Source organism: Carassius auratus, unplaced genomic scaffold, assembly GCF_003368295.1.
Source record: "Carassius auratus strain Wakin unplaced genomic scaffold, ASM336829v1 scaf_tig00049094, whole genome shotgun sequence".
In the NCBI taxonomy this organism is placed as follows: Eukaryota; Metazoa; Chordata; class Actinopteri; order Cypriniformes; family Cyprinidae; genus Carassius; species Carassius auratus.
Genome location: NW_020527105.1, coordinates 3,705 through 28,321, shown reverse-complemented (window position 1 = coordinate 28,321; position 24,617 = coordinate 3,705). Strand labels below are relative to the sequence as shown.

General features: G+C 38.3%; 1 protein-coding gene and 1 long non-coding RNA gene across 2 annotated transcripts; both read left to right on the top strand.

The window, feature by feature from the left end:
* Window positions 1-1,011: 1,011 nt before the first annotated feature.
* LOC113089266 (alpha-tectorin-like) lies at window positions 1,012-11,567 on the top strand. The gene is made up of 24 exons (XM_026255970.1): window positions 1,012-1,309; window positions 1,963-2,084; window positions 2,247-2,525; window positions 2,670-2,765; window positions 2,857-3,010; window positions 3,180-3,433; window positions 3,524-3,670; window positions 3,751-4,330; window positions 4,458-5,041; window positions 5,126-5,690; window positions 5,797-6,401; window positions 6,519-7,089; window positions 7,241-7,446; window positions 7,625-7,834; window positions 8,169-8,357; window positions 8,450-8,739; window positions 9,037-9,308; window positions 9,462-9,581; window positions 9,678-9,862; window positions 10,035-10,192; window positions 10,291-10,536; window positions 10,809-10,971; window positions 11,225-11,327; window positions 11,441-11,567. The coding sequence occupies exons 1-24, from the start codon at window positions 1,012-1,014 to the stop codon at window positions 11,542-11,544; spliced, it is 6,501 nt and encodes a 2,166-aa protein (XP_026111755.1). The 3' UTR covers window positions 11,545-11,567.
* Window positions 11,568-14,868: 3,301 nt separating this feature from the next.
* On the top strand, window positions 14,869-19,378 carry LOC113089267 (uncharacterized). Its single transcript, XR_003286448.1, has 3 exons — window positions 14,869-14,889; window positions 14,974-15,000; window positions 19,145-19,378. It is a non-coding gene; the product is annotated as an uncharacterized LOC113089267 (long non-coding RNA).
* The last annotated feature ends 5,239 nt before the right edge of the window (window positions 19,379-24,617 follow it).

Below are 24,617 nucleotides of genomic sequence, written 5' to 3'. Positions count from 1 at the left end.
AAACACGGGTCTGTCATGATCCTGCCTCAAGACTAGGGAAAAATCAAGGACACGAGAGCAGAATCATGACAATATTTTCATTACACACAGTCTCTAAAAAATTGTTCTGTTTCTGTTGCATTAAACAGAAAATTTACAGCTAAATTAACTTACTATATGAGTCAAACTCACATAAGAAATTGTAATGCAGCTCCACAAAATGAGAATTCAATATAAATGAGAAGGAAAAGACTCCCTGTGTAACTTGACAGATTATGTTGCCTTCTCTAACTCTATATATTACAGATATATAGAATTTTACAGATGGTTAATCATAATAAGTACTGAAGTGTTGTTTAATTCATAATGAAAAATATATCACCACTGTTTCTCAGACTTCTTTAGATTCCTTTCATAAACTCAAATTGTTTGAAGACTCCAACCATCAGAGGCAGGAAATAACCTAAATAGCATGTATACACGATAACATGGATAAAAGATAAAAGTCATAGGGAAAATTATAACATTTCAAGTTTATTTACTGATAGAATTGAATAGAGTTTATAGTCATATCTGATTTGGCACAAAGAAGATTTTTTTTTTCTCTCCATGATAGGACCCCTAATAAGTGGTCTATATGCAGACCACCACACACAAATCCCTCACTGCAAATAAGAGGTGAAGTTTTTTTTTAAATTGTTCTTTTCAATTGTGAAAGGGCACAGTGCTGGCATCTTAAATCCAGTTTTTTTTCACAGCTAAATAAAAGATGTTCAAACTCAAAAGAAACTATTTTCAGCTTTGAATAACTAAAAGCACAAGAGTAATAGGGAGCTTAAGGAAAGAGCATTCTGAAGATTTCATACCGCTACTTCAGTTTTACAAAGACAAGTATATAATATTAACTATGTCAGGAACATTTATGTTTTTAATGTTTCCATATCACCAGCTCCCCCTGTTGACCCCTGCTACAACTACAATGACCTGGATGATCTGTGGAGAGCCACCAACAATCAACATTCCTCTCAAATTATGTGTGACTCTTGGGTCAGCTGGAGCGGCTGGTACCGTCTCTTCATTCAGGGTCAGAGCGTTCAGATGCCAGACACATGTGTTGGGGAGTATAGTTGTGGCACTGATGCTCCACTGTGGCTGAACGGAGGACATCCAACAGTTGAGGATGGAGTGGTCACTCGAGATGTCTGCGGTCACTGGAGCAATGACTGCTGCTATTTCCATTCCAATCCCATTAAAGTCAAAGCTTGTCCAGGGGGGTATTATGTCTATGAGTTTGTGAACCCAAGTGCTTGCAGTTTGGCATACTGTGCAGGTGATTATTTATTTACATGTGCCCTTAGTTTATGAAAGAGATAATGCAGATTTTTCTAAAATATATTTATAATTTGTTTCAGATGCAAGCAACATAAACACTACATATACTACTATATATACAACCACAGCTGAAACTACAACCACATATACAACCACAGCTGAAACTACAACCACAGAAACCACAACCATAGAAACTACAACCATGGACAATACGACTGGTAATATATTGCAGTGTGTTACAATGTGAAGGATTATTGTTTTGCATGAGCAAATCAGATCCATGTTATATACTGTGATGCATGTAAATAATTCAAAATAATTCATAAAGATACATAAGCTAATATATTATCAGCTATATTAAAGTAGGCAGAAGGCCACAGGTAATCACAGCCTCAGCCATGATGACATACAGTCATATTGCTGTATCATAATTTTGCAAAGAATACACATATTCATAAATTAAAATTGAAATATTAATGAAATTGAAATATTAGGGTATCAGAAACCGATATTTATGTTGTTGCTAATTAATGTTCAATATATATATATATATATATATATATATATATATATATATATATATATATATATATATATATATATATTTCTTTTTTTTTTTTTTTTTTTCAAACAATGCCATTATTATTGCAGGGCCATTTTATCCATTTGGAACTGGAGACACAGTGAATGCACGCAGTGATGATGGGAGTTCATCAGTTATATACTTGCAGCAGCCATTCATATTTTTTGGACAAACATACAACCAAATTTATGTAAGTCACTTTGGAATGGGAGGATTTTCAATGCTGTGTGTTTTAACTGAAAAAATAAAAAGTAAATGGGGAAAAACGACTGCAGTTTACATTTCTGTGACAAACAATTATTTGTCTTTTATAAGAATTCTGCACATAATAATAAGTCCTCTTCTATTTCAGGTAAACAACAATGGACACTTGACCTTTGACGGGGCATGGTACAGCTACTCTGCATACCAGTTCCCAGCCTATGGAGGGAAAGACCTCATTGCTCCATTCTGGATAGATATTGACAATCGATGGAATGGTGTCATCTCATACCAACAGTACACCTCTGGCAGTGTCCTTACACAGGCAACACAAGACATAAACCAATACTTCCCTGACTTGAGTTTCTCTGCTTCATGGGTCTTTGTTGCAACATGGGACAGAGTTGCATATTTCTACAATTCAGGAACTGTAAGTAGCCCAGTTTGTTCCATGGAAGTCTTCCGCTTCCGCTAAATAAACAAACAAACAAATAAATAAAAATCAGCACACCACATAACGTTTTCTTTCTTCCTTTAAAAATATTCAGACTTTTTCTTTCTTTTTTTTTTTTAGGAAACATCTTTCCAAGTGGTTTTGATTTCAAATGGCCATCTTTCATTTGTTATAATGAACTATGGTGCAATTGCTCCAACACAACGATATGTACAGGTATGCACAAGATGACAAGTTGATATGATAGGTATTGCATTTTCAATGATTAACTGAATAAGCAGACATCTGGATGTCTTCCAATCATTAGGCCGGTTATGATACTATCGACTCAAGCGACCATTTCTCAATTACTGGATCACTCCAGAATGACATCACCAGCCTACCACACAGCAGTAATGTCAATGTGCCAGGCAGATGGGCCTTCAGAACCGATCATGGATCACGGGGCTGTCAATTTAATGGTAATGTTACTGCCCTAACTGCATGCCATATTTGCTATTTGCAGCCAAACTAAGAATGACCTATTCAACTGGAATTGTACCATGCCAGTGAACTACAGCTGAGTCCTTCCAGTAATTACACAAATGATTTTAGGTTTTTATATAAATAAACCCTAAGTCTCTTTTACAGGTTTGCCAGTGCAGCTAGGAGACTCTTTCTGGAGTGATGCCACCTGCCAGGAAAGATGCACCTGTACCAGAAGAGGCCTCCAGTGCAGCTTTGAGCCCTGCACTTATTCCCAAGCTTGTCGTCAAGCTGCTTTCCAATACTCTTGTCAGAACATTCAGCGGCAAACATGCACCATCTCTGGTGATCCTCACTACTACACCTTTGACAATCAGATTTTTCACTTTCAAGGAACCTGCACATATGTTCTGTCTGAGGTTAGTAATGTTGCTATGACTTTGTATTTATTGTATAGATTCGACAAGACTGGGGATTCTTTACTGATACTGATTTTTTACATTTTATAGGCTTGTGGAAATGGTTTGCCGTACTATCGCATTGAGGGAAAAAATGAGCATCGGGGTAGCACACATGTGTCATGGACTCGAATGGTCAGAGTATTGGTCTATAATGAAGAAATTGAACTGGTTAAAGATCACTATCATGAAGCAAAGGTAAGTATCACTGTTTTGCTGTAATATTGAGTACAGCCATCCTTCCATTTTCTTAATTTCTTTTTTTCAACATTGTCAAGGTTAATGGGACCTTTATAGCAACACCATTCACCCTCCACAATGGTTCCATCCAAGTCTATCAGTCAGGTTTTTCCTTGGCCATCAGCACTGATTTTGGTCTCCTAGTTACATATGATGCATATAGCTACGTCACCATCTCTGTACCTTATGACTACCAGAATGCCACATGTGGTCTGTGTGGAAACTATAACCTACATCCTGAAGATGACTTCCGTTCAATCTCTGGGGAGATCTTGAGCTCAGATATTGACTTTGCCAACTCTTGGAAGGTAGAGGGAGACACAGATCCTGAATGCCATGATGTCAGGTGCACAGGTCTAGGTTGTGCGGTTTGTACCGCCAATGAAATGAGCCTTTACAGTGACACAAACCACTGTGGGATTCTAGGAGATGTTTTGGGGCCTTTTGCATCTTGCCACTCTGTGTTTTCGCCACAGACCTACATAGAGAACTGTGTCTATGACCTTTGCTTAGGAGGAGGGTACCAGCCGATTTTGTGCCAAGCTCTCAATGTGTATTCTGCTCAATGCCAACAACAGGGTGTACAACTAGGGCAGTGGAGACAACCAGGCTTTTGCGGTAAGTGCCTTGTTATGTCTTCAGTAGAACTTAGTTTTGCATTCAACTTTGTGTAACTGAAATAACTGAGCAGGGTGAAAGATCACAGAGTTTGATGCATATTCCTACTTCTGCCCTCCATTTCCAGAGATTCAATGTCCTGAGCACAGTCATTTTGAGTCGCAAGGAACAAGCTGCCCTGCCACATGCAGCAACCCCTTTGCCCCAATAAACTGTCCGCTGCCTAATCAGGAGAGCTGTATTTGTGATGATGGGTACATCCTCAGCGCTGGGCAGTGTGTAGCTGAAGTAAACTGTGGCTGTGTCTTTGAGGGCTTCTATTACTCTGAAGGACAGTCTGTAGTGTTGGGCGAGGACTGTGGGAGGCAATGCGTTTGCAATAGCAGGTCAATGGTGTGCACTCAACACCAGTGTGGTCCAGCTGAAGTGTGTGGACTCCATAATGGTGTAAGGGGTTGCAGACCCATCAGTTATGCTACCTGTTCAGTTGAAAGCCTGGGTTCATACCACACCTTTGATGGACAAACTTTCAGATACCCAGGAGCTTGTGGACTGACCCTTGCAAGAGTCATGGGGCCATCCCAACTGCCATACTTTGTATTGACAGTTGAGAAAGTACCCAGAGGCCTTCAAGACTTTTCCAGGTTCCTGAAGTTTGAGACAGGGGGAACACATGTTTCCATTGAATTGGGAGAAGGTAGCAATGTACAGGTTAGGCAATGGGTTTTTTTCAGCATTTAACCATTATCTAAAACTCAAATGCTAGATCAAAGTCAGACTTTTTTTTCTCCTCAGGTGGATGGACAGATGGTTGGTCTACCTATAAGTGTTGGTTCCAGTCAAATCCATATCTATCACAGCAGTGCAAGAGGTTTTGTTTTGGAGACAAACTTTGGAGTGACTATTAGAGCTGACTGGCCACACATTGTCCGAATCATAGCTCCAACCACTTACAATGGTACACTTGGAGGTCTGTGTGGGAACTTGAATGGAAACGTTGAAGATGAATTCTACAGCCCAAATGGTGTCCTGCTGGATGACTCCCAGCTTTTTGCAGACAGCTGGCGTGATGGATCCCTTTCAGCCCACTGTGAGGACCCAACTGACATGTGGGAACCAGGTCAATATCAGAACAGGAGTGAGTTCAGAGAGCACTGCAGCATCATGGCCATGAATGATGGACCATTTGCTGAGTGTAGCAGAACACTAGACCCTTGGCAACGGATTGAAGATTGCATTCAGATGCTGGAGCAGACGGGCGGTGCTAGGGAGGCTCTATGTGAGGCCCTGCGAGGCTACACACTGCACTGCCAACAGAATGGCATCGGAGTTGGAGAGTGGAGGAGTTTCACCCACTGTGGTTAGTATCTTGTAATATGATACGATTTTCAGAATTAAAACCATATATATCCTTCAAAGTGCTGATCATTCATTGTCATTTTCATGTTTTATCTTAAACCTCCCAGATCCGAACTGTCCAGCAAATACCCATTTCGAATTGTGTGGCACATCCTGTCCTGCATCCTGCCCTAGTCTCTCATTTCCCTTCCAGTGCACGCTGCCATGCCAGGGGGGATGCCAGTGCAATGATGGACTGGTGCTGGATGGAGATCACTGTGTTCCCCCCACTGGCTGCGGCTGCCACTATGATGGACGTTATCGGCAGCCTGGGGAGCAGTTCTGGCATGGTGAAGAGTGTCAGTTCCTGTGTGTCTGTGATGGAATCACTGGAAATGTCCGTTGCACACCATCATCATGCAGTGAACAGGAGATCTGCCGTGTGGTGGATGGGGAGTATGGCTGCCATCCTAATCCACATGGTAGCTGTTATGCTTCAGGAGACCCACATTATAAGTCTTTTGATGGAACATATTTTGACTTTCAAGGCAGATGCCGATATGTTCTGGCCAAAGTATGTGATGACACTCGTGGTCTACCGCACTTCCAGGTCGATGCAAAAAATGATGGGTGGCATGAATGGCCAGTGTCAATAACTGTCGAAGTTTTTGTCAACGTCTCTGGGCACCTTGTGCACATGTCACAGGACATGAACGGTTATTCTGCTGTTAAGGTAAGCTGTTCAAACTCACTGAAAATGTCCATGGAGTATTTGTACTATGAAAAACAATATTGTTCTAATTATTCATTGGATTGCATTGCATACCATCTCTACTTTTTCCTCAACCAGGTTGATGAAGAGATCAGAAACCTTCCAGTCTACCTTGACTCTGGTCGGGTCTCTGTCTACTCCACAGGACAGTTTGTATATGTCTCAACTGACTTTGGTTTCGGTGTCAGTTATGGTGGTTCCTGGCAGTTAAACATTGTTGTGCCAGCAGACTACAATGGAGTTGTGTGTGGCATTTGTGGCAACTTCAATGGCCTTCCCGAAGATGACTTCCTCACTCCTTCAGGTGTTCTGGCACATTCAGCAGACCAGTTTGGGGCAGAATGGATGGTTGAAAATGACACGTCATACAATCATGACTGTGGAGGCGGCGTCAATCCTGGCAATTGCCACGATGAGAGCACAACTCTGATCTCACAAGCCTTGTGTGAGATCATCAAGGACAGTCAGGGTCCCTTTAGCTTCTGCCATGGTTCTGTCGATCCACAAGCCTACTTTGATAACTGTGTGTTTGATGTGTGCATTTCTGAGAACAGTAATGATGTCTTGTGTCACTCTGTCCAAGCCTATGTGAGTGCTTGTCAATCTGCCAATACCGTTGTCTATCCCTGGAGAGAAAGTGCATCCTGTGGTAAGTACAGTCTGTAAAATTTGTAAAAATACCAACCACAAATTAATTTGTTTTCTTTATTCAATGAGTTTTCCCCTTTTATTTCAAAGATTTCATATTGCACATGATATTAATTGCATTCTACAAATACACTTTGTTGTTGCATTTCTAGTCATGGAGTGCTCCTCAAACATCCCAAACAGCCATTATGAGGTGTGTGGCACAGACTGTGGCCATACATGCGCCAGCAGCATTGATGCTAGCTGTGAACACACATGCTCCGAAGGTTGTTTCTGTGATGAGGGATTTGTGAGGAGTGGAGGACTCTGCATACCAGTGGAGCAATGTGGCTGCTTGTATGACGGATTCTACTATAATGTAAGGATTTAAGTATTATGTTTTCGTTTAAGTATTATCACATAGGGGCAAAGGATAATGAGGCACACAGCTTTATGATGATGCTGTATCTTGAAGGTTTTTTTTGTAGGTGAATATACTCATTGACATTATGTCATGAACACGTAAAGTGCATCATTATCATTATTTTTTTTTATAGATTGGTGAACAGTTCTGGGATTCAACATGTTCCCAACGCTGTCAATGTTTTGCTCCAAATGATCTACGCTGCTCTCCATCTGGCTGCCCACCGACCATGGATTGTGCGGTCAGAAATGGACATCGTGACTGCTACAGTCCAATGTCTACCTGCACAGTCTGGGGTGACCCCCACTACATCACCTTTGATGGAGCTGTTGCCCACTTTCAGGTATGAATTAGTAATCTCTGCTATTTTTGTAGACATTTACCTTAACTGTTGTTTTATGACCCAATTCTAGGGGATAACAACTTTAACAGTCCTGTTTATTCAAAGGAGGGTTATCGGTGTTAGACTATCTAAACAAATTTGACTACACATATATTTACATACTATACAAATATATAAAATATACTAAATATACAGCATAATATTTTACATGGCACTGAAAATTATTTTATTTGTGAATTTATTTAATGTCTTACAAGAAACATCTTGGTATGAAGTTGCAGCTGTTTTGCAAATGAAAGAAATGATGAAGACTATGTGCATTGTGTTCTGTTAGGGAACTTGCTCATATGAGATTGCTCAGACCTGTGGTAATGTGACCGAAAATGATCTGGAGTTCCGTGTGGTGGCCACCAACAGGCACCGTGGGAACATGGTGGTATCATTTGTGTCTGCAGTGGATGTTTGGTTGTCTCAGCATGGACAACAGACGCACATCACAATTGGGCAGAACAGGAAAGTTAAAGTAAGTTGGACTTCAAATGCTGTCAATGTAAAAAAATATTATCTTTCACTTTCTCTCTTTTGAGATGTTGAAATTTTATGATTTCCTTCTAGGTTGATGGGACCGCCATTGACTCACCAACGTATCAAAACAATGATCTAGTAGAGATACGTGAGGAGCAGGGATTCGTAATTCTAAATGCTTTCAATGAATTCATTGTCCATTTTGATGGACATAACAGTCTTCTAGTCAGAGCGAGTGAAAGATTCTATGGATCTCTATGCGGAATGTGTGGAAATTTCAATGGTAATCCTGCAGATGATAAAGTGCTGCCGAGTGGAGACCCCGCTCCTGATGATGATTCCTTTGGCCACAGCTGGCAATCAGACACCAGCATTCCAGGGTAAGAACCATGAGACGTTAGGACAGCTGTTTTTACCTGGTCGGTCATTCTCAGGTTTATTTTGATAGATAACTGGACAGGGAAAAAGGTCCAAAGGTTTACTTTTTTCTTTTGTTTACTATGTTTAGTATTTTATAGAGTTAATACACAGTGTCCAATTTAAAATCTCTCATGCAAATGTATTGCCTAAAAACAAGTTGAGAATAGTTTGTTGTTCACCTGTGAGCTCTTTCTTTGTCCAAGAGATGAAATAGTGTAACCATTTAACTGACTTTCATTTTTTCATGTGTTCTTCAGCTGTGGTGCCAGAGACCAGACTGGTAATTCTGATGAGTGTCCATCCAGACAGAGATATTCTGATCTCTGTAGTATTATCACCAACACCACTGGCCCCTTCCAGAACTGCCATCTTCATGTTGACCCTGCACCTTACTACTACTCTTGTGTGTATGATCTGTGTCTGTACACACGTGCAAATGGCATGTTATGTTCAGCTGTTGAGGCCTATGAGACAGCTTGTGCCATCTTGGAGATACAGATCCCAGAATGGCGCTCAGGCCTGCGGTGTGGTAAGTCTTGTTAACATGTCATTCAACCCAGATTATTTTTTGACAAACTGCCTCCAAAAGCAAAGATTATTCAGGGTGCTCAGAATGTTGAGCTCTGGCTCTGTTATTATGACTTAATGTCTCTTATATTTCATCTATCTCTGCTTCTCTTAGATGTGAGAGATCGCTGCTCTGAGCTCAGCTGCTCTGAGGATGAGTGGTGTGGGAAGAAAAGTGGTGCCTATGGCTGTTTGTGTAACGATGACCTACCCAGACCTCAAGCTGACTCGTTTGGTTGGTAACATTCCACAACAAATATGATTTTTTTTTAAACATTTAATTGTTTAATATTTCTGACAATCATTAGATTTTTTTTTCTCTCTCTCTCAGACTTCTCAGAGAGCTGTGAAAGCAGCTCTGGCTCCATGTCTGTGTCTCGCTGTCAGCTCTTTGAGGCTGGTTTTCCAGCTGACGTCTTACACCTCAATGATCCCAGCTGCAGAGGAACAGTCCGGAATGGCAGAGTGGAATTCCATTTTGATAATGATGAACATATCTGTGGCACAAATCTTCTGGTAGGATATATTATGAATAATCTAATCAAATACACCATCCAAACATTTGTAGTGTTTGATAAAACCAACAGAGTTGAATCAGATGATAATTTTTTAACTTTTGGGGGTTTTATAATTTGTAAAGTTTTTAATGTTTTCAATTCATTCAAAATGTTAAACATGTTGTCCACAGGCCAACGGCACCCACTTCATCTACAGTAACTATATTCTGGGGACACCGAGGTCAGAAGGTCTCATCAGCAGAGAGAAAATCCTCAAGCTTTCTTTCAGCTGTGCTTATCCTCAAACACAAACACTTTCCATGAATGTGGAAATCAATCCACTGGAGAGGTGCGAGTCAAATTCAAATTTGCTGTTTTATTAAAGGAGTACAATTATAGCCATAAAGCAGAGTAGTTTTAACACAGGTCTATCCATTATTTCACCAGCATTGTGCACAAGACTCTTCCCGCTGGAGAAGGCAGATATCAGGTTCGGATGATTCCATATGAGGATGATGAGTTTACTCGTCCCTTCACTGGTAGAGTGGATGCAGAGCTGGACCAGAAGATGAATGTGGAAGTGCGTGTCGAGGGGGTTGACAGCCGTCAGTTTGCTCTGGTGATGGACACGTGTTGGGCTACACCTGTGAATGATCCTGATTACAGTCTCCGCTGGGATCTCATCCTCACAGAGTAAAGCAATGTTGTTTTATCTATTCTTTAACGCCCAGTCTTAACTCACTATAACATAAAAAGATGATTTATCTGCACATAGACTGATTAAATATTATACATCCCTTTAAGATGAGCTGATATATAATCTTTCAGTACTAATGCAAAGACTCCCATTAATTTATTGTGCATATAATGCAAATGAGTTATGATTTACAAGAAAGCGCTTTTGATTTGAATGCATTTCAAGTTAAATTATTAGATTTGTTGATTGTCATTGTTAATATTCTCAGGTGTCCCAATCCAAATGATGACACAGTGGAGCTGCTGCAGAACGGCGTCTCGACATCCAGCCGTTTCTCCTTCAGGATGTTCATCTTCACTGCAAACTCCACTAAACTTTACCTGCACTGCGCTGTTCACCTGTGCCTTCTGTCAAGCAATCGCTGCTCAATGGTGAGTTTACAAAACCTCTCAGAATTATTAATATATTTCTGTGTATAGGATGTAATGGTTAAATCGTAAGGATTTAAGAATTTACCACTTATAAAAGTCTGTTGATCAAACATTAAAAATTGGAAGGAAAATTTTACCCTTAATCTCTATGGCGGTAAAGCTTGTCTTCTGCTGGAGACGTTGTGCATGCCTTTTCATGTTTGTGCAATGATATTTGCATTCACGCAACTGGGTTTTTGCATTTCTCTTTTAGGACTGTAACTCTGAACATCAGTGGAGAGAGCGCAGGTCTCTGGACTTCCATGACAGTGCTTCCATATCCCTGGGTCCTCTGATGTTGTCTGAAGGAAGCACAGGTGATCATTAAACTTTAAATTAAATATTTATTTATTTATTTTACAAATAAAGGTTTCTGTTGATTTCTGCTCTCAATACATTACATTTTACTGCATTTGTTCCCTGTCCACAGATAAGTGGGTCCCGCAGCAAGTGAAGGTTTCTGAGGCTTCTCGTCTGTGTGCTTCTCTGATGCTTATACTTGTTCCTCTGTTTGGATTCCTGAACTTGTTTTAATGTTTTCCTTAAAATATAATGTTATATTTTACATGCTTAATTTCTAATGGCATTTTGATGAATATCGGAGGGTAAATGTCTTCTTGTCATAAATGTATTTTTTTGTTCCATATTCAGTTTTACATTAATTGTTCTGTACTAAATGAATTTTATTTTACTTGTACTACATTACCAGAGACAATCAGATTCTTGTTTTTTCTTGCTTAATCATGCAACATTATTAAAAAGTAATACCTGGTTTGCAGTTGCTTTTTTAATCATCCAACTTTTTATACAATTTGACAAACAACCTGTTCCAGATGACTTTCTAATTATTTTAAAATTACAAAAGAACTAAACAAAACCCAAACAGGCAAAGCATGATCATGATAGAGAGTCAAGTGATTTAATATACTTTGAACAGCATAACTCATGTCTGTAAGAAGAAGGTAAAAACGATATAGAAATGTGTTTACTGAATTGATTATAAAGCATATATTATAGGGACACAAAAATGCTGTTGAAATTATCTATAAGGTAAAGTTTGACACAACTTACCACAAAATTCTTTTGCATAGATTTGAACACTTTGTTGGCATTAATGGAAGTGTATTAACATTGTTTAAATCCTACTTATATGACTGCCATCAATTCATAGCAGTGAATGAAGAGGTATCATATCAATCACAAATGCAGTATGGAGTACCTCAAGGCTCAGTACTAGGGCCACTACTCTTCATGCTTTATATGTTACTCTTGGGAGATATCATCAGGAAACATGGTGTTAGCTTTCACTGTTATGCTGATTATACTCAGCTCTATATTTCTCAGTGGCCTGGTGAAACACACCAATTTGAAAATCTAATGAAATGCATAGTCGATAATTCTAATGCTTTATTGGGTGATTGTTCTGCACGCTTAGTAAACAAACTACAGCTAGTCCAAAATGCAGCAGAAAGAGTTCTTACTAGAACCAGGAAGTATGACCATATTAGCCCGGTCCTGTCAACACTGCACTAGCTCCCTATCAAACATTGTATAGATTTTAAAATATTGCTTATTACTTATAAAGCCCTGAATGGTTTAGCACCTCAGTATTTGAAGGACCTCTACTGCCCTGAAAGACAGCAGTTACCAGGACAACTATAGAGCCCCAGATACAGATTGCCTGTACAGACCTTATCTCAGATGACCACCAGGACAAGACCACAGGAAACAGATGATTCTTCTGCACAATCTGACTTTGCTGCAGCCTGGAATTTAACTGCTGGTTTCGTCTGGTCAGAGAAGAACTTCCTCCATTCTGACACCGATGGACTTTCGGTTCCTTGCCGCTGTCACCTCTGGCTCGCTTAGTTGGGGTCACTTCATCTACAGCGATATCATTGACTTGATTGCAAATAAATGCACAGACACTATTTAAACTGAACAGAGATTTTTTTTTTTCTTTGATAATATGCATGAGACTCGTCCTGCTATTTTACTTTCAATTCTAAAGGCTTTGTAGAATGTTGCTGCACTGGTTGAATTGTTCTTTCAGAGAAATTCATGCATGAGTTTTGATCACTGACCAGATTAACAGAAATGTTCTTGTATTGTTTTTTGCTTACTCGAGACATTGATGGTGAGGAGCTGGATAGGTCAGAGTACATTCATTGTGAGACAGAAATAAGCATAGAAAATCCATGTTTGGATTTGACAACTAAATATTACAAGTTAAGTAATTAAAGACTCTGGGCTGGAGCTGAAACTCATGTATTAAATATATATTAAATCTTTATAACAGGTTTTTGATTGTGACAGATACACTTTATCCTTTTTTCATGGCTGTTTAATACTTATATTGTTTTATATCAGGTGAAATAAACAATAGACAAACAACGAGTAGGCCTACAGTCATTCTATCCTTTTATTGAATCTTCACTTCTTCCTCTTTCCATCCTTTGTTTTACATTAAAAGTGTAGAAATCTAATTATAGTATGAATAATTAATATGTCTAAGAGTACATCTTCTTGGTATTATTTTTCATCTCCAATTGCGTTGTAATTTATATAATTTATTCGCTCATTAATTTCTAACAAATTCTGAATGGTGTGGAATGACATTGGGAGTTTGTTTCTGGAGCTAAGGACTTTAACAGAAACATCAAAATCAGAAAAAAATAAAATAAGAAATCTCAAAGTAATTTACTTTTAGATAACTACTTATCTGACTTCATTTTAAAACAATATCAAATTTAGTCAATGGTCATTTATATAATAATTTATCTAGACATTTTATTATTGTACTGAACACTTTGCTTCATACTGTACTCGTTCTGGCCATGTACGTGAAGTGAAAGTAAAGTGAGTGAAGTGAAAGTGACGTGTAGCCAAGTATTGTGTCCCATACTCTGAATTTGTAATTCTCTAATCATTAGGCAATGATGGTCAAAAACTCACCAGTCTTGGTCATTAGACAAGGGTAATTGGCTGCCCATGCTTGCTCTTTTATAAAAAATAATGTATTTAGTCCCCTTAAATCTGTAACTGAAGTAATATGTTCTCTAATCAGACATCATGGCCTCTATTATAGAAAAGCTGACCAACATTGTTTTCCCTAACAGTAGCTTTTTATAGTCATGTCATGATTTATCCATTTAGCCTACCTTAGAATATTTTTTACAGTAAGTGGAGGTTAAGACTCACACTATGTAGACTGGTTGAGCAATAATGTTGTTTTAAACTTAAATTCTTTTAGTCTAACTAACAATTGGAAACTATCGGTAAGTTGTTCATTTTTCTTAATACATTAATGTTCATTTAACTGAATGCTACAAAATGCATTATTATATGTAGAAGTCAACAGTAAGCTTGATTAATAAATACTGTACTGTTACAATAAGTATTTTCCTTTAAGTAGAATTAATAGATTAATGTGTATCACAAGTTTTTTTTTTGTGATTCATGGAAATGTTTTATTCAGAGCACAGAGTGTGTTTCTGCAGGAGGTCAAAAACATTCACTTCAGATAACAAATTCCTCAATGTTACATGATAACAGGTTTAGCTAGGCTATCTTCTGCTTCCAGTAACGATCCACCCACAGTTATTAACAAAGACACTGATGCAATCAAGAGAGCTGCAGATCAGCATCACTGTATTCAGCTGATGAAGAGAGAATCTCAGGTAAATCTTTTCATGTAATGTTTGAGCATTGCATGTGTTATCATTTAATATGTTTTATGTGCAAAGCAAGCAAAATTGAACAAATATAAGAAACATTTTTATCTCTCTGTCTGTATGTCATATATGTGTATGCAGGAGCAAGAGGTGTCGTTTTTCACAATGAGGTTTCTAATCTCACTGTCACTACTTTTGATCAATGGTGAGTGATTGATAATCTGTTATGTGAAAGGACTGAAGCTTTTCCTGATATTAACTCATCATGCTTATGGTATGTATTTATTAGGCAAAATAATCGATGGACAAACTTCAGGTAAGTTTTTTCACATTATTTAATCTTCACTTCTTCCTCTTACCATCTGGTCTTTTCCATTACAAGTGTAGGCTATAAATAGGAGGTACTTCTTTTATCGATGCATCGATTACAAACCCTGACGATGAGTAGCCTAGGCTATACATCGATATTAAAACGTTTAAAACGTGAATCGCCGATCTCGGACAGTAATTGATTTAAAACGCTAAAAATCAAATGAATCGGGATTTTTATAGCGATTGAATGCTTTCAAAATATATACACATTAAATTACTCCAAGCACAAATTAATGGAGACCTTGAACCATGTTCATGCATCTTATCTCTCCTTCATGCGGTCTACTATTTACTGCCAGTCACTCGTCTCAATACTGATTTTTTATACATATTTTTAAAAAGCAGAATTAATTGAAACGTTAAAAAACACAATAAATAAATAAATTCATTTTATGAATGACGCAATTCTGATTGACACATAATAGTACAGGTACATAAAGTATAAAGTATATTTTCTACCTAATTCTGTGCGGAAAATTTAAATAATTGTTTGTTGTATATAAAACAATCATACAATTGCCATTAGGATAATGTCAAATGATAGATTACAAATGATAGATTATTTTCCAGCACTGATTTGATTTCTTATAGCAAATTCAAAGTAATAGTTAAGAAAATAACAATTCCTTGTAAAAAATAAATAAAAATAATTATAATAATAGTTTTACTAATAAATAAATACGTAGAATTATTGTATTTGACATTTCTGTCACTTTGGAAATGGTGGCTATGCCCCTGGCATGACGAAATGTTAGCTGTTAAATAATACTTTTAAAGCACTTTTTAAAAAATCTTGTCTTACATACATTTCTACATATGGCATGTCATGCCATAGCCTCATTAAACTAGCATCTAACAATGGATAAAAAACAGTGACAAAATCGTTATAATGGAATCGAAACAAATTTAATTGTGAATCAAATCAAATTGAATCATTCTAAATTTGCAAAAATCGTTATTGAATCAAATCGAAAAACTATGAACCGTGAATCGAATCGAAGTTTACCCAAAGATTCACAACCCTAATAAATAGTAATAGTTCACATGGTCAAAGTGAATTTTTTTTCTTCTTGTACACTGTTAGAAGAAAGTAAAACAAGGTTGAAATGATGTTGTTTTAGTGTTCTATTATTACTAAACGTGGATTGAGAAGCTTTCAATTTAATTATGTGTGGCTCATTGGCTGCTGTAGACCACTGTTCAAATGAGCTGCAGTTGATTTGTTAATCTTAATTAAAGCACTTTATGTGACAACTATCCCCCAATGCTCTTGTTAAATAAAACACATAGTATCAAGGATTTGCACAATTATTAAGGGTACATTTACTTGACAACAATGTACTAAAAAGAGTACAACGTTGTCAAAAGGATCTTTGTTGAAGCTAAAAAATGCTATTTAAGCCAGTACATGCATGCATACATGTAATATGTAAATCACAGCTTTGTGCAAATATGCATATATATTTTATATTTTTCACATGGATTTATAGTATACCATTGAATAATGACTGAATACATAAGCTTAAGCAACAAAATATTGTTTATTTTTGTTCAACCAAGTCTAGCAGACCAGTGCAATTTTTGCCATTAAGTGTAGCAATAGCTGGAACCTTCTGTAAAGTGTTTTTTAAGTAAAACACAATACTGTCAATTACATTCAGAACATTGGAAACACTGACTATTAGAAAACATCTCTCCGTTGCTTCAGAGGCCATAACATACTAAGTCCAACTCTCAATAACCTTGGCCAAAACAATAAAGAGTTCAACATAAACTGCCAGTTGCACCAACAAAATAATACATAGTTCACGTCCACGCTAGCTGCTATATGTTTTGCGTTGAGATTATACTTGAGGCTCGTCGATGTGCTGCAGTGATATGCGAACGCTAGTTGGTGCTTCAGTATAATCGGTCCGCCGAAACGCATCCAGTGAGAAACGTTCCGCGGTGCAAAATTACGTTATTAAAAATGCAGGAATTTTTTTTCTGGAATCAATTAATATTAGTTAACGCGTTATTTTTTGTGTAATTAATTAATCTCAATTAACGCGTTTAAGTCCCGGCCCTAATATATATATATATATATATATATATATATATATATATATATATATATATATATATATATATATAATAGCTACACCCAGCGCAATGCGATGCAAGGCGCAGTGCAAGGGTGTTTGCTAGTTTCAGTCCAGTGCAATTCAGATTTTCCCATCCAGTGCCATGTCGTTTAATTAGCAAATGCATTTGCACCCATTTGTGCACCCATGGGCGTACTGGTCTAAAAAAAATATATATATTAGTGCTGTCAAAATTAGCGCGTTAACGCATTCGATTAATTTGAAATATTTAACGCGTTAAAAAAAAAAAAAACACACAATTAACGCGGTTGCAGTTTTTTTTTATTTCCAGTTGTGGCCTATGTGTGTTCAACATGCAAAGAAATATGGATAAGACCAAGGAAGGACTTTTAGACGGAAAGTTTCAGTATAAAACTCTGCCGGATTACTCTTCAGTCTGCCACAAGAAACATTACTCTTCATTTAGTCTGCCACAAGAAACAGCAACATTAAAATCATGAACTCAAATGTCATTGTTTAAAAAAAAAAAAAAAAACAATGACTGTAACAGTGCGTAAATCAGACCTTTCTGTAACGCAAACGTTAATAAGCTTAAACGAAAATAACGAAATAATTGTGTAGCGGAGTATTTTTTGTACACAGTGCCGCGAACTGTCAATCACTCCTGGACGCGTGCATCACTGTCCTCCTCAGCTGCAGCAACTTGCGCTCTCTCTCTTCATCAAGCTTTAAAACAAAAAGGGGACAAAAATATCATATTGTCTTTGTGCATAGGCTTTAGATTAATTAGATAAATGAATATCTACATTTGTGCCTTGCCGTCTACGGTATTTTTTTAGAACTTAGAAAAAAGATGCTGCAGCCAATGAACAGCCAGCGGGGGCTGCAGGACGACTCAACCTCCGCAGACAGTATTTTAATGTTTATCAGACAATAAATACTCAAGATTTTGCTTTAGTATAACTCACAACGAGTTTCACACACCTTCTCCGGCCACGTTGAGTTGTTGACACTTAACAGTGGGAAAAGCGACACATGCGCTATTCACTTGTATAACTTAAGGGTGAATGGGTAATGTAGTTTCTGCTCTGGGTGGGATGAATTAGGAAGCTTGCATTGTGAAGGGCGCTCTGAAAATCGGCAGTGCAGGTAAAAGATTAAAACCTCTATTAAAACAGATGTCCAAATGAGCGTACCGGCACGCTACAAGCACGTTCTGGGCGCACAGAGAGGTGGCGGTACGCTCAAGAGCTATATTTGGAAGTGGCGGTACTCAGTACCGGTGCATACTGGCCCACTTAAAGCACTGGCAATGACTATACTTTGGAATTTTTTGCAGTCCACTTAGAATTCAACATGGAAATCATTTTTGTTTTTTATTGGCATTGATTGTTTTGAAATTCAAATGGTACTTACATGCCTGTGTTTTTATTTCTGTAATAAATATGGCTTTCAAGCCAACAGTTAATTTGGAGGATATTGATGGTTTATTGCAGGTATGTTGTTTACATGAGAAAATCTGTGTTACAAGTTAAACAAAAATTCCAATAAACAATCATATTTTGAATTTAAATAGTTTCTTTGTCTTGAGTTTACATTAATTATTTACATTTACATATCCAAAAAGTTTCAGTCTTTTAATTGCGATTAATCGCGATTAATCGCGATTAATTTTAAAAAATTGTGCGATTAATTAGTTATTTTTTTTTTATCGATTGACAGCACTAATATATATATTAATGGTGGGCTGTTATTGGTGTTAACGTGCTGCGGCGTTAACGGGACACTCTTATTGGCCGATAAAAAAAAATATCGCCGTTAATCTATTCTCAAAGTTGGGTAGGACGCTGGGTCTATACTAAGCAAGCTATGATGACTTTCACCTTGATATTTTAGCGCGGATGTATACCTAGCCGAATTGCACTGTAGGGGGCGAGAACGAGTCTTTCGTACCTGTGTGTATGCCTACTGTGAAATTACCACTGTCTTTGGTTTCTTTGACAGCTCTCTCAGATCCTACAACTTCTATCTCTGATCCATGCTATGATTATAGCATTATTGATGATTACTGGAGAGACATACACCTACGTTCATATCAAGACTATGGACAGGATGACACTCTTGTAGAATGGAGTGGCTGGTATCGGCTGTATCTGAATGGAGAAAGTGCTCAGATGTCTGAGTGGTGTGTGAGTCATATGGGATGTGGTGGTGAAACTGGACTGTATCTCAATGGTTCTCATCCAACACTTGATGATGGAGTTGTAACTTATTTATTATGGTGGTGGTTGTCTTCTAAGAGTGAGAGCTACAGTTCCACACCCATTCGAATTAAAGCCTGTTCAGGAAACTATTATGTCTATGAGTTTGTCCAACCCAATGTATCAATCCCCAGGCCAACATACTGTGCAGGTGCAGTATTATTTATTTATTTTTCTCTGCCAATAGAACTTCCCTAGCACTCATGTTACTTTTAACAAAATTCCTCAAAGTTTTTAACATCCATTTGCAACACAATATATATATTTTTAAGTTTATGTAATGCTATACCAATCACATCTATGAAAGTAGTTATGGGGCAGATCAACACATGTAGCCCCACTCCAGATGTTGCTCTGTCCTGTTCTGCAGAGTGCAGACCATTGGCTAGAAAATAATTGCTTAAAATCGTGAAGTTAACTATTATTGTGCTTTTAGGATGTAATATGCAAAATCAGTGATTCTCAAATCTGGTCCTGGCTTATCAGAAAAAAATAAACATTTATCATGTTTAGAAACAGATATTTACCACACTGACAATTTACATTAAAATCTGTGTAATATTAATATTAAGCAATATTACATTTGTGTTCTCAGTTTGTCACACCACAAAAGAATGTGGTGTTGACCACCCAGCCAAATTTGAATTGTAAAAAAGCAAGTAAACAATATAACATATCAAAATCGTGACAAAAGGCTGGGGGCATGTCCCCTATCAGTGCTGAAACCACGCCCACTCGCAGAAAAGCTGCCGCCTCTCAACTGTCAAACACCGCTACCACCTGAATGGTGCTTCCTGTAACGGCTTCATTTAAATAAGGAGACCGAGCTGTTTTGTAAATGATTGTAATCAAGCATTTACTTGACGAAAGCATAGCTAGCTAGCAAACTGTAGGCTGTAGTAACTAGTGCTAATGACATTAAACACAGATCCCAGTGAGTTAGTTATTAGGCTTTTTCGACTTATTACGGCGCCACAAAGATCGCCTGCCATCTGACAAAAGCAATGCATTCTGGTTAGAAAATTTGTCCGACTTTGATTGGTGCGGCAGCCGCCTTATGATCACATTTCCCTTTAAAGTATGTAGAGGGCAAAACGATAACAGCTGCTTAGGTCAAGTGCTGCAGTTGCTCAAATCTGCTGTGAAAGCCTTGATGACGACATACTTTATTCTCATTGGTCAGATTCTGCAAAGACCAGGACGATGTGTTGCGTGTTTTTTCTTAGACAAGTTTCTGTATTTAACCAATCTTGATATTGAATATCTGACAATCAAACAAAACACACAAAACATTAACAAAATATAAGAATAGGCTATCTAGTAAATATATATATTCTTATTGTATTTGGAAGAAAACATTCTGGTTAACTTTTTGAGAACTTTATTTGAAAAATGTCCTATAGCTACACAAACAAACTTTTAAAAGTAACTATCGCATCCACTTCTTCGGCTACAATTTAGACAAAAATCTTGTGGTCTGCCATGAATGACCTTGGTTCAGCACACTAAAATTAAGCAATATTGAGGTGCGCATGGCCAGTAGTCTTCGCTGTATGCCATCAAGCCTTAACCATGTTCAACTTGAAGCGGCGCTGAGTAGAACGATCAGCGTACAGTATGACATCAAGGTACCGCGAGAGTGACTTGAAAGCATAAGGAGCTATCTGCTCTCTATAGCTCTCACTGTACTCTGATGTTCACGCAAGTGTGCAATTCATATAACCTATTAAATAAATGCAATCTGTTGAACAATAATGTCGTTTCCTCTCATGTGTTTTCAGTAATAGGCTACATTTCTAACATGTTATCTTATGTGTTTAGAAACAATTCTCTGAATTGCCTTTACACAGACTTTAATGAAATTTGTTGTAACTTAATATTTATATAAATGCACTTTTGATGTATTACATATGCATGTATATTAAATGAACGTATGGCAATTTATATAGTGTTTATTAAGTAGGACAGGACAGAATTAAGATGCACTGCTCTAAATAGGCTTCCATGTAAATGCAGTATTTTAACCATTCTTTTACAAACTCTGTGACAGTTGCTTTCCAAAGCCTCAGCAGTGATCCCTGCTACAACTATCAGCATCTGGATCGTCCCTGGAGAGCCAACAATGAAAGTGGAGATTACATTTGTGATGAAACTTTTGCCTGGGGTGGTTGGTACCGGCTTTTCTACTATGGAATGAACATCCAGATGCCAGAGACCTGTGTTAGTACAACATACTGTAACGCAGGCATCTCTCTGTCCCTCAATGGTCCTCATCCTCAGATAGAGGATGGAGTGGTTGTCAAGTTATCTAGAGATTCTCAGCCTCAATGTCTGCCCCAACTTGAACAAGGCTCCAGTCAACTTCATAGGATGCATGGAATAACTCAAAACATCGGATTCGGATTCTTCATTGAAGCACTTTATTAAAATCTTTTAACAGCAACTTGGTCTTCTTCTGCTTATTTTCAGAGTTCAATTCAGATGCTTAGCTCAGATGCTTAGCTTAATAACCTATACAGAGAATATATAGATATGAGTCACTACACACAGTAATACAGTCATTTAAAGAGGTTTTAACTTATTTAAATTACAACCAATGTTACTAGAATACGCACAAATCAGAAATACATTTCAAACTGGTTTAACAACACTAAATCAAATGCATTTACTGCACATGACCAGATAGCATGTTAAATGCTAAACCTGCTAGCATTAATAAACAACTTGCAAGACATTCACAATTGATCTCTTTAACAGTCAATAAAAGAGTCTTTATCCTACCAGTAGCTTCTATAAAGTTGATGAACACATTGTGGCTTTTCACCGCCGTCTCAGCATTTGGTTTACTCCAAACATGCTTTAGCAATCTTTCTCCAGTATCAGTAGCACCACCAACTTGGGTAGGAGAAGCACATTAACCTTGCCTACAGAGATCCCTCTGCTCACTACTAATCACCAAAGCACACCTGGTTCTATTTAACATGTGAAGTTTTGATGGCCAATCAGCTTCCGGAACTCCTCCAGGTTATACTGCGGGTTCACAACCAATAGATCTACTGCTTTTAATCAAGGTTAATTTAATCAGATGGACTCTTCCTTACTTAATGAGGAATACATCTCAATTCCTAAATGAACTTAACACCTCCCACTTGACCTACTGGTCAGATGACCCAAGGAGGTCACACACCCATTTTGGCAGGACTTGAATCTCTTTGTTCTTCAACAGGAATCAAAACCACCAAGCGTCTAACATCTCGGTGCAGAATTGTAGCTGGGATTTTGTTACAAAGTTTCTTCGCCAGTTTGACATCCTTAGTCATTTCTGCTCGACTTGGTTTAACAATTGATACTGGGTAGCTGGGAAATGCTCTCACCATGACATCCCTTACTATTCCTTTCTTGTCTACATTTACACAGATGACTCTGGCCAACTTGTACTGGCCTCTTAAAGCATTCTGGTCAGCCAGCCATACCACATCTCCCACAGCAACATTTCGCTCCTTAGTATGCCACTTGTTTCTTACAAATAGGTTAGGCCCTGCTAACTGACACCATCTTCTCCAGAACTTGTTGACATTTTCCTGGATAACTCTTAGTCTTTTGTATGGATAACCTTCAAACTCAAAACTTCCTTGATCTCCTCTTTTCCCAGTACGTCCCAGAAGAAGAGAGTTTGGACTTACGTATTCCACGCAGTCTTCTCGACTTTGTGTCCTTGCATCAATTGGTCTTTCATTGACCAAATTAGCTGCAGTGTAAAGAAAGGTTTGAAATTCCCCCCATGTCATAACTCCATTACACCCCAGATTCTGGAGGGCTCGCTTAACCAGACGGACAGCTGCTTCTGCTGCTCCATTTCTATGAGGGGAATCTGCAGGATGAATTTTCCAAGACCACTCTGTGCTATACTTGGCTGCTTCAATTTCTAACTTTACCTTGTCTTGTCGTTCTAGGAACCTGTGAAGATCTTCAAGAACAGACTTGGCCCCAATAAAATTTGACCCAGAGTCTGACCACAATTTCCTTGGATGTCCCCTTAAAGCTGTAAATCTTTGGTATGCCAGCATAAATCCTTCTGTTGATTGATTACTAACAAGATCAGTATGGATAGCTCTTGATGCCATACAACAGAAGACAATTCCCCAAACTTTCAGTCCCGTCCTCTTCTTTACCTCATCTTTTACTACATAAGGCCCAACAAATCCAGAGTTGTAAACTCAAAAGGTGCAGCCGGTTCAAACCGCTCTGATGGAAGGTCTCCCATGATCTGTTGGCATTGCTTTGCCCTTGCCTTTCTGCAGGTCACACAGCAGTCGACAGATTTCTTAGCCAATCTGCGGCCTTTTACCACCCAAGCTTTTCTTCTCATCCTTAACAAAGTTCCAGCCACTCCTTCATGGTTTACTTGATGAGCTTCCTGAGCCAGAAGCTTAGACACATATGCATTATATGGTAAGATTGGGACTGCAGTTTTATCCTCATTGAAGATCTGAATTCTTCCTCCACAAACTAACAGTCCAGAGTTTCCATCTTTGTACACTGCCAACCTGCTGAGGGTAGTATTAGGAAAGATCACATTCTCTTGGGCAGCTAGAAAGAGGTCTGCATAAGCATTTTCCTGTTCATGTCCTGTCAAGACAGCTTCTTTAAGCCCTTCTTCCAGAGACTTTGCCTCCCACTTTGAGGAACTCATGGTCTTACTTTTCATTTCCAACCACTTCTTGACCGCTCTACGCACCCAAGCAGTAACTCTTACCAATCTGGACAATCTGCTGAATTTTTCCACATGGATTAACTTACTTGTTACCAAACCATCAAACAGCCCTCCTGATGAAACATCTTTCTGCCTTTTCTTTCCCTTAGCAGAGGTACCGGAGTCTACAGTGGAATGCCATGATTCAGCTTTTCCTCCATCCATATGATCGATTACTTTACATTCCTTCAAGGAAACTGCACCCTCTTTTTCCTTGGCCAGGCTCCTGGTAAGAACTAAAGAAAATGCTTTCCTCTGAAGTTTGTTAATACTCTCTCTTGCTGCAATTGCAACCTCAGCAGCTGACTTCATTGGCCATTTTTCCACTGGCCATCTCAGGAACACTGGCCCTCTCTGCCATGCAGAATCTTCTTTGAGGTCTTTTGGACTGCATCCCCTTGTGATAATGTCTGCAATGTTTAAGTCACCTGGGATCCACCACCAGTCTTTAACAGGCGTAGTT

Coding starts and splice junctions, on each gene's coding strand:
- LOC113089266 (XM_026255970.1), top strand. CDS start 1,012: ATGTGTGACTCTTGGGTCAGCTGGAGCGGCTGGTACCGTCTCTTCATT. Junction 7,090..7,240: donor GAGAGAAAGTGCATCCTGTG/GTAAGTACAGTC, acceptor TTGCATTTCTAG/TCATGGAGTGCTCCTCAAAC. Junction 8,358..8,449: donor GGCAGAACAGGAAAGTTAAA/GTAAGTTGGACT, acceptor ATTTCCTTCTAG/GTTGATGGGACCGCCATTGA.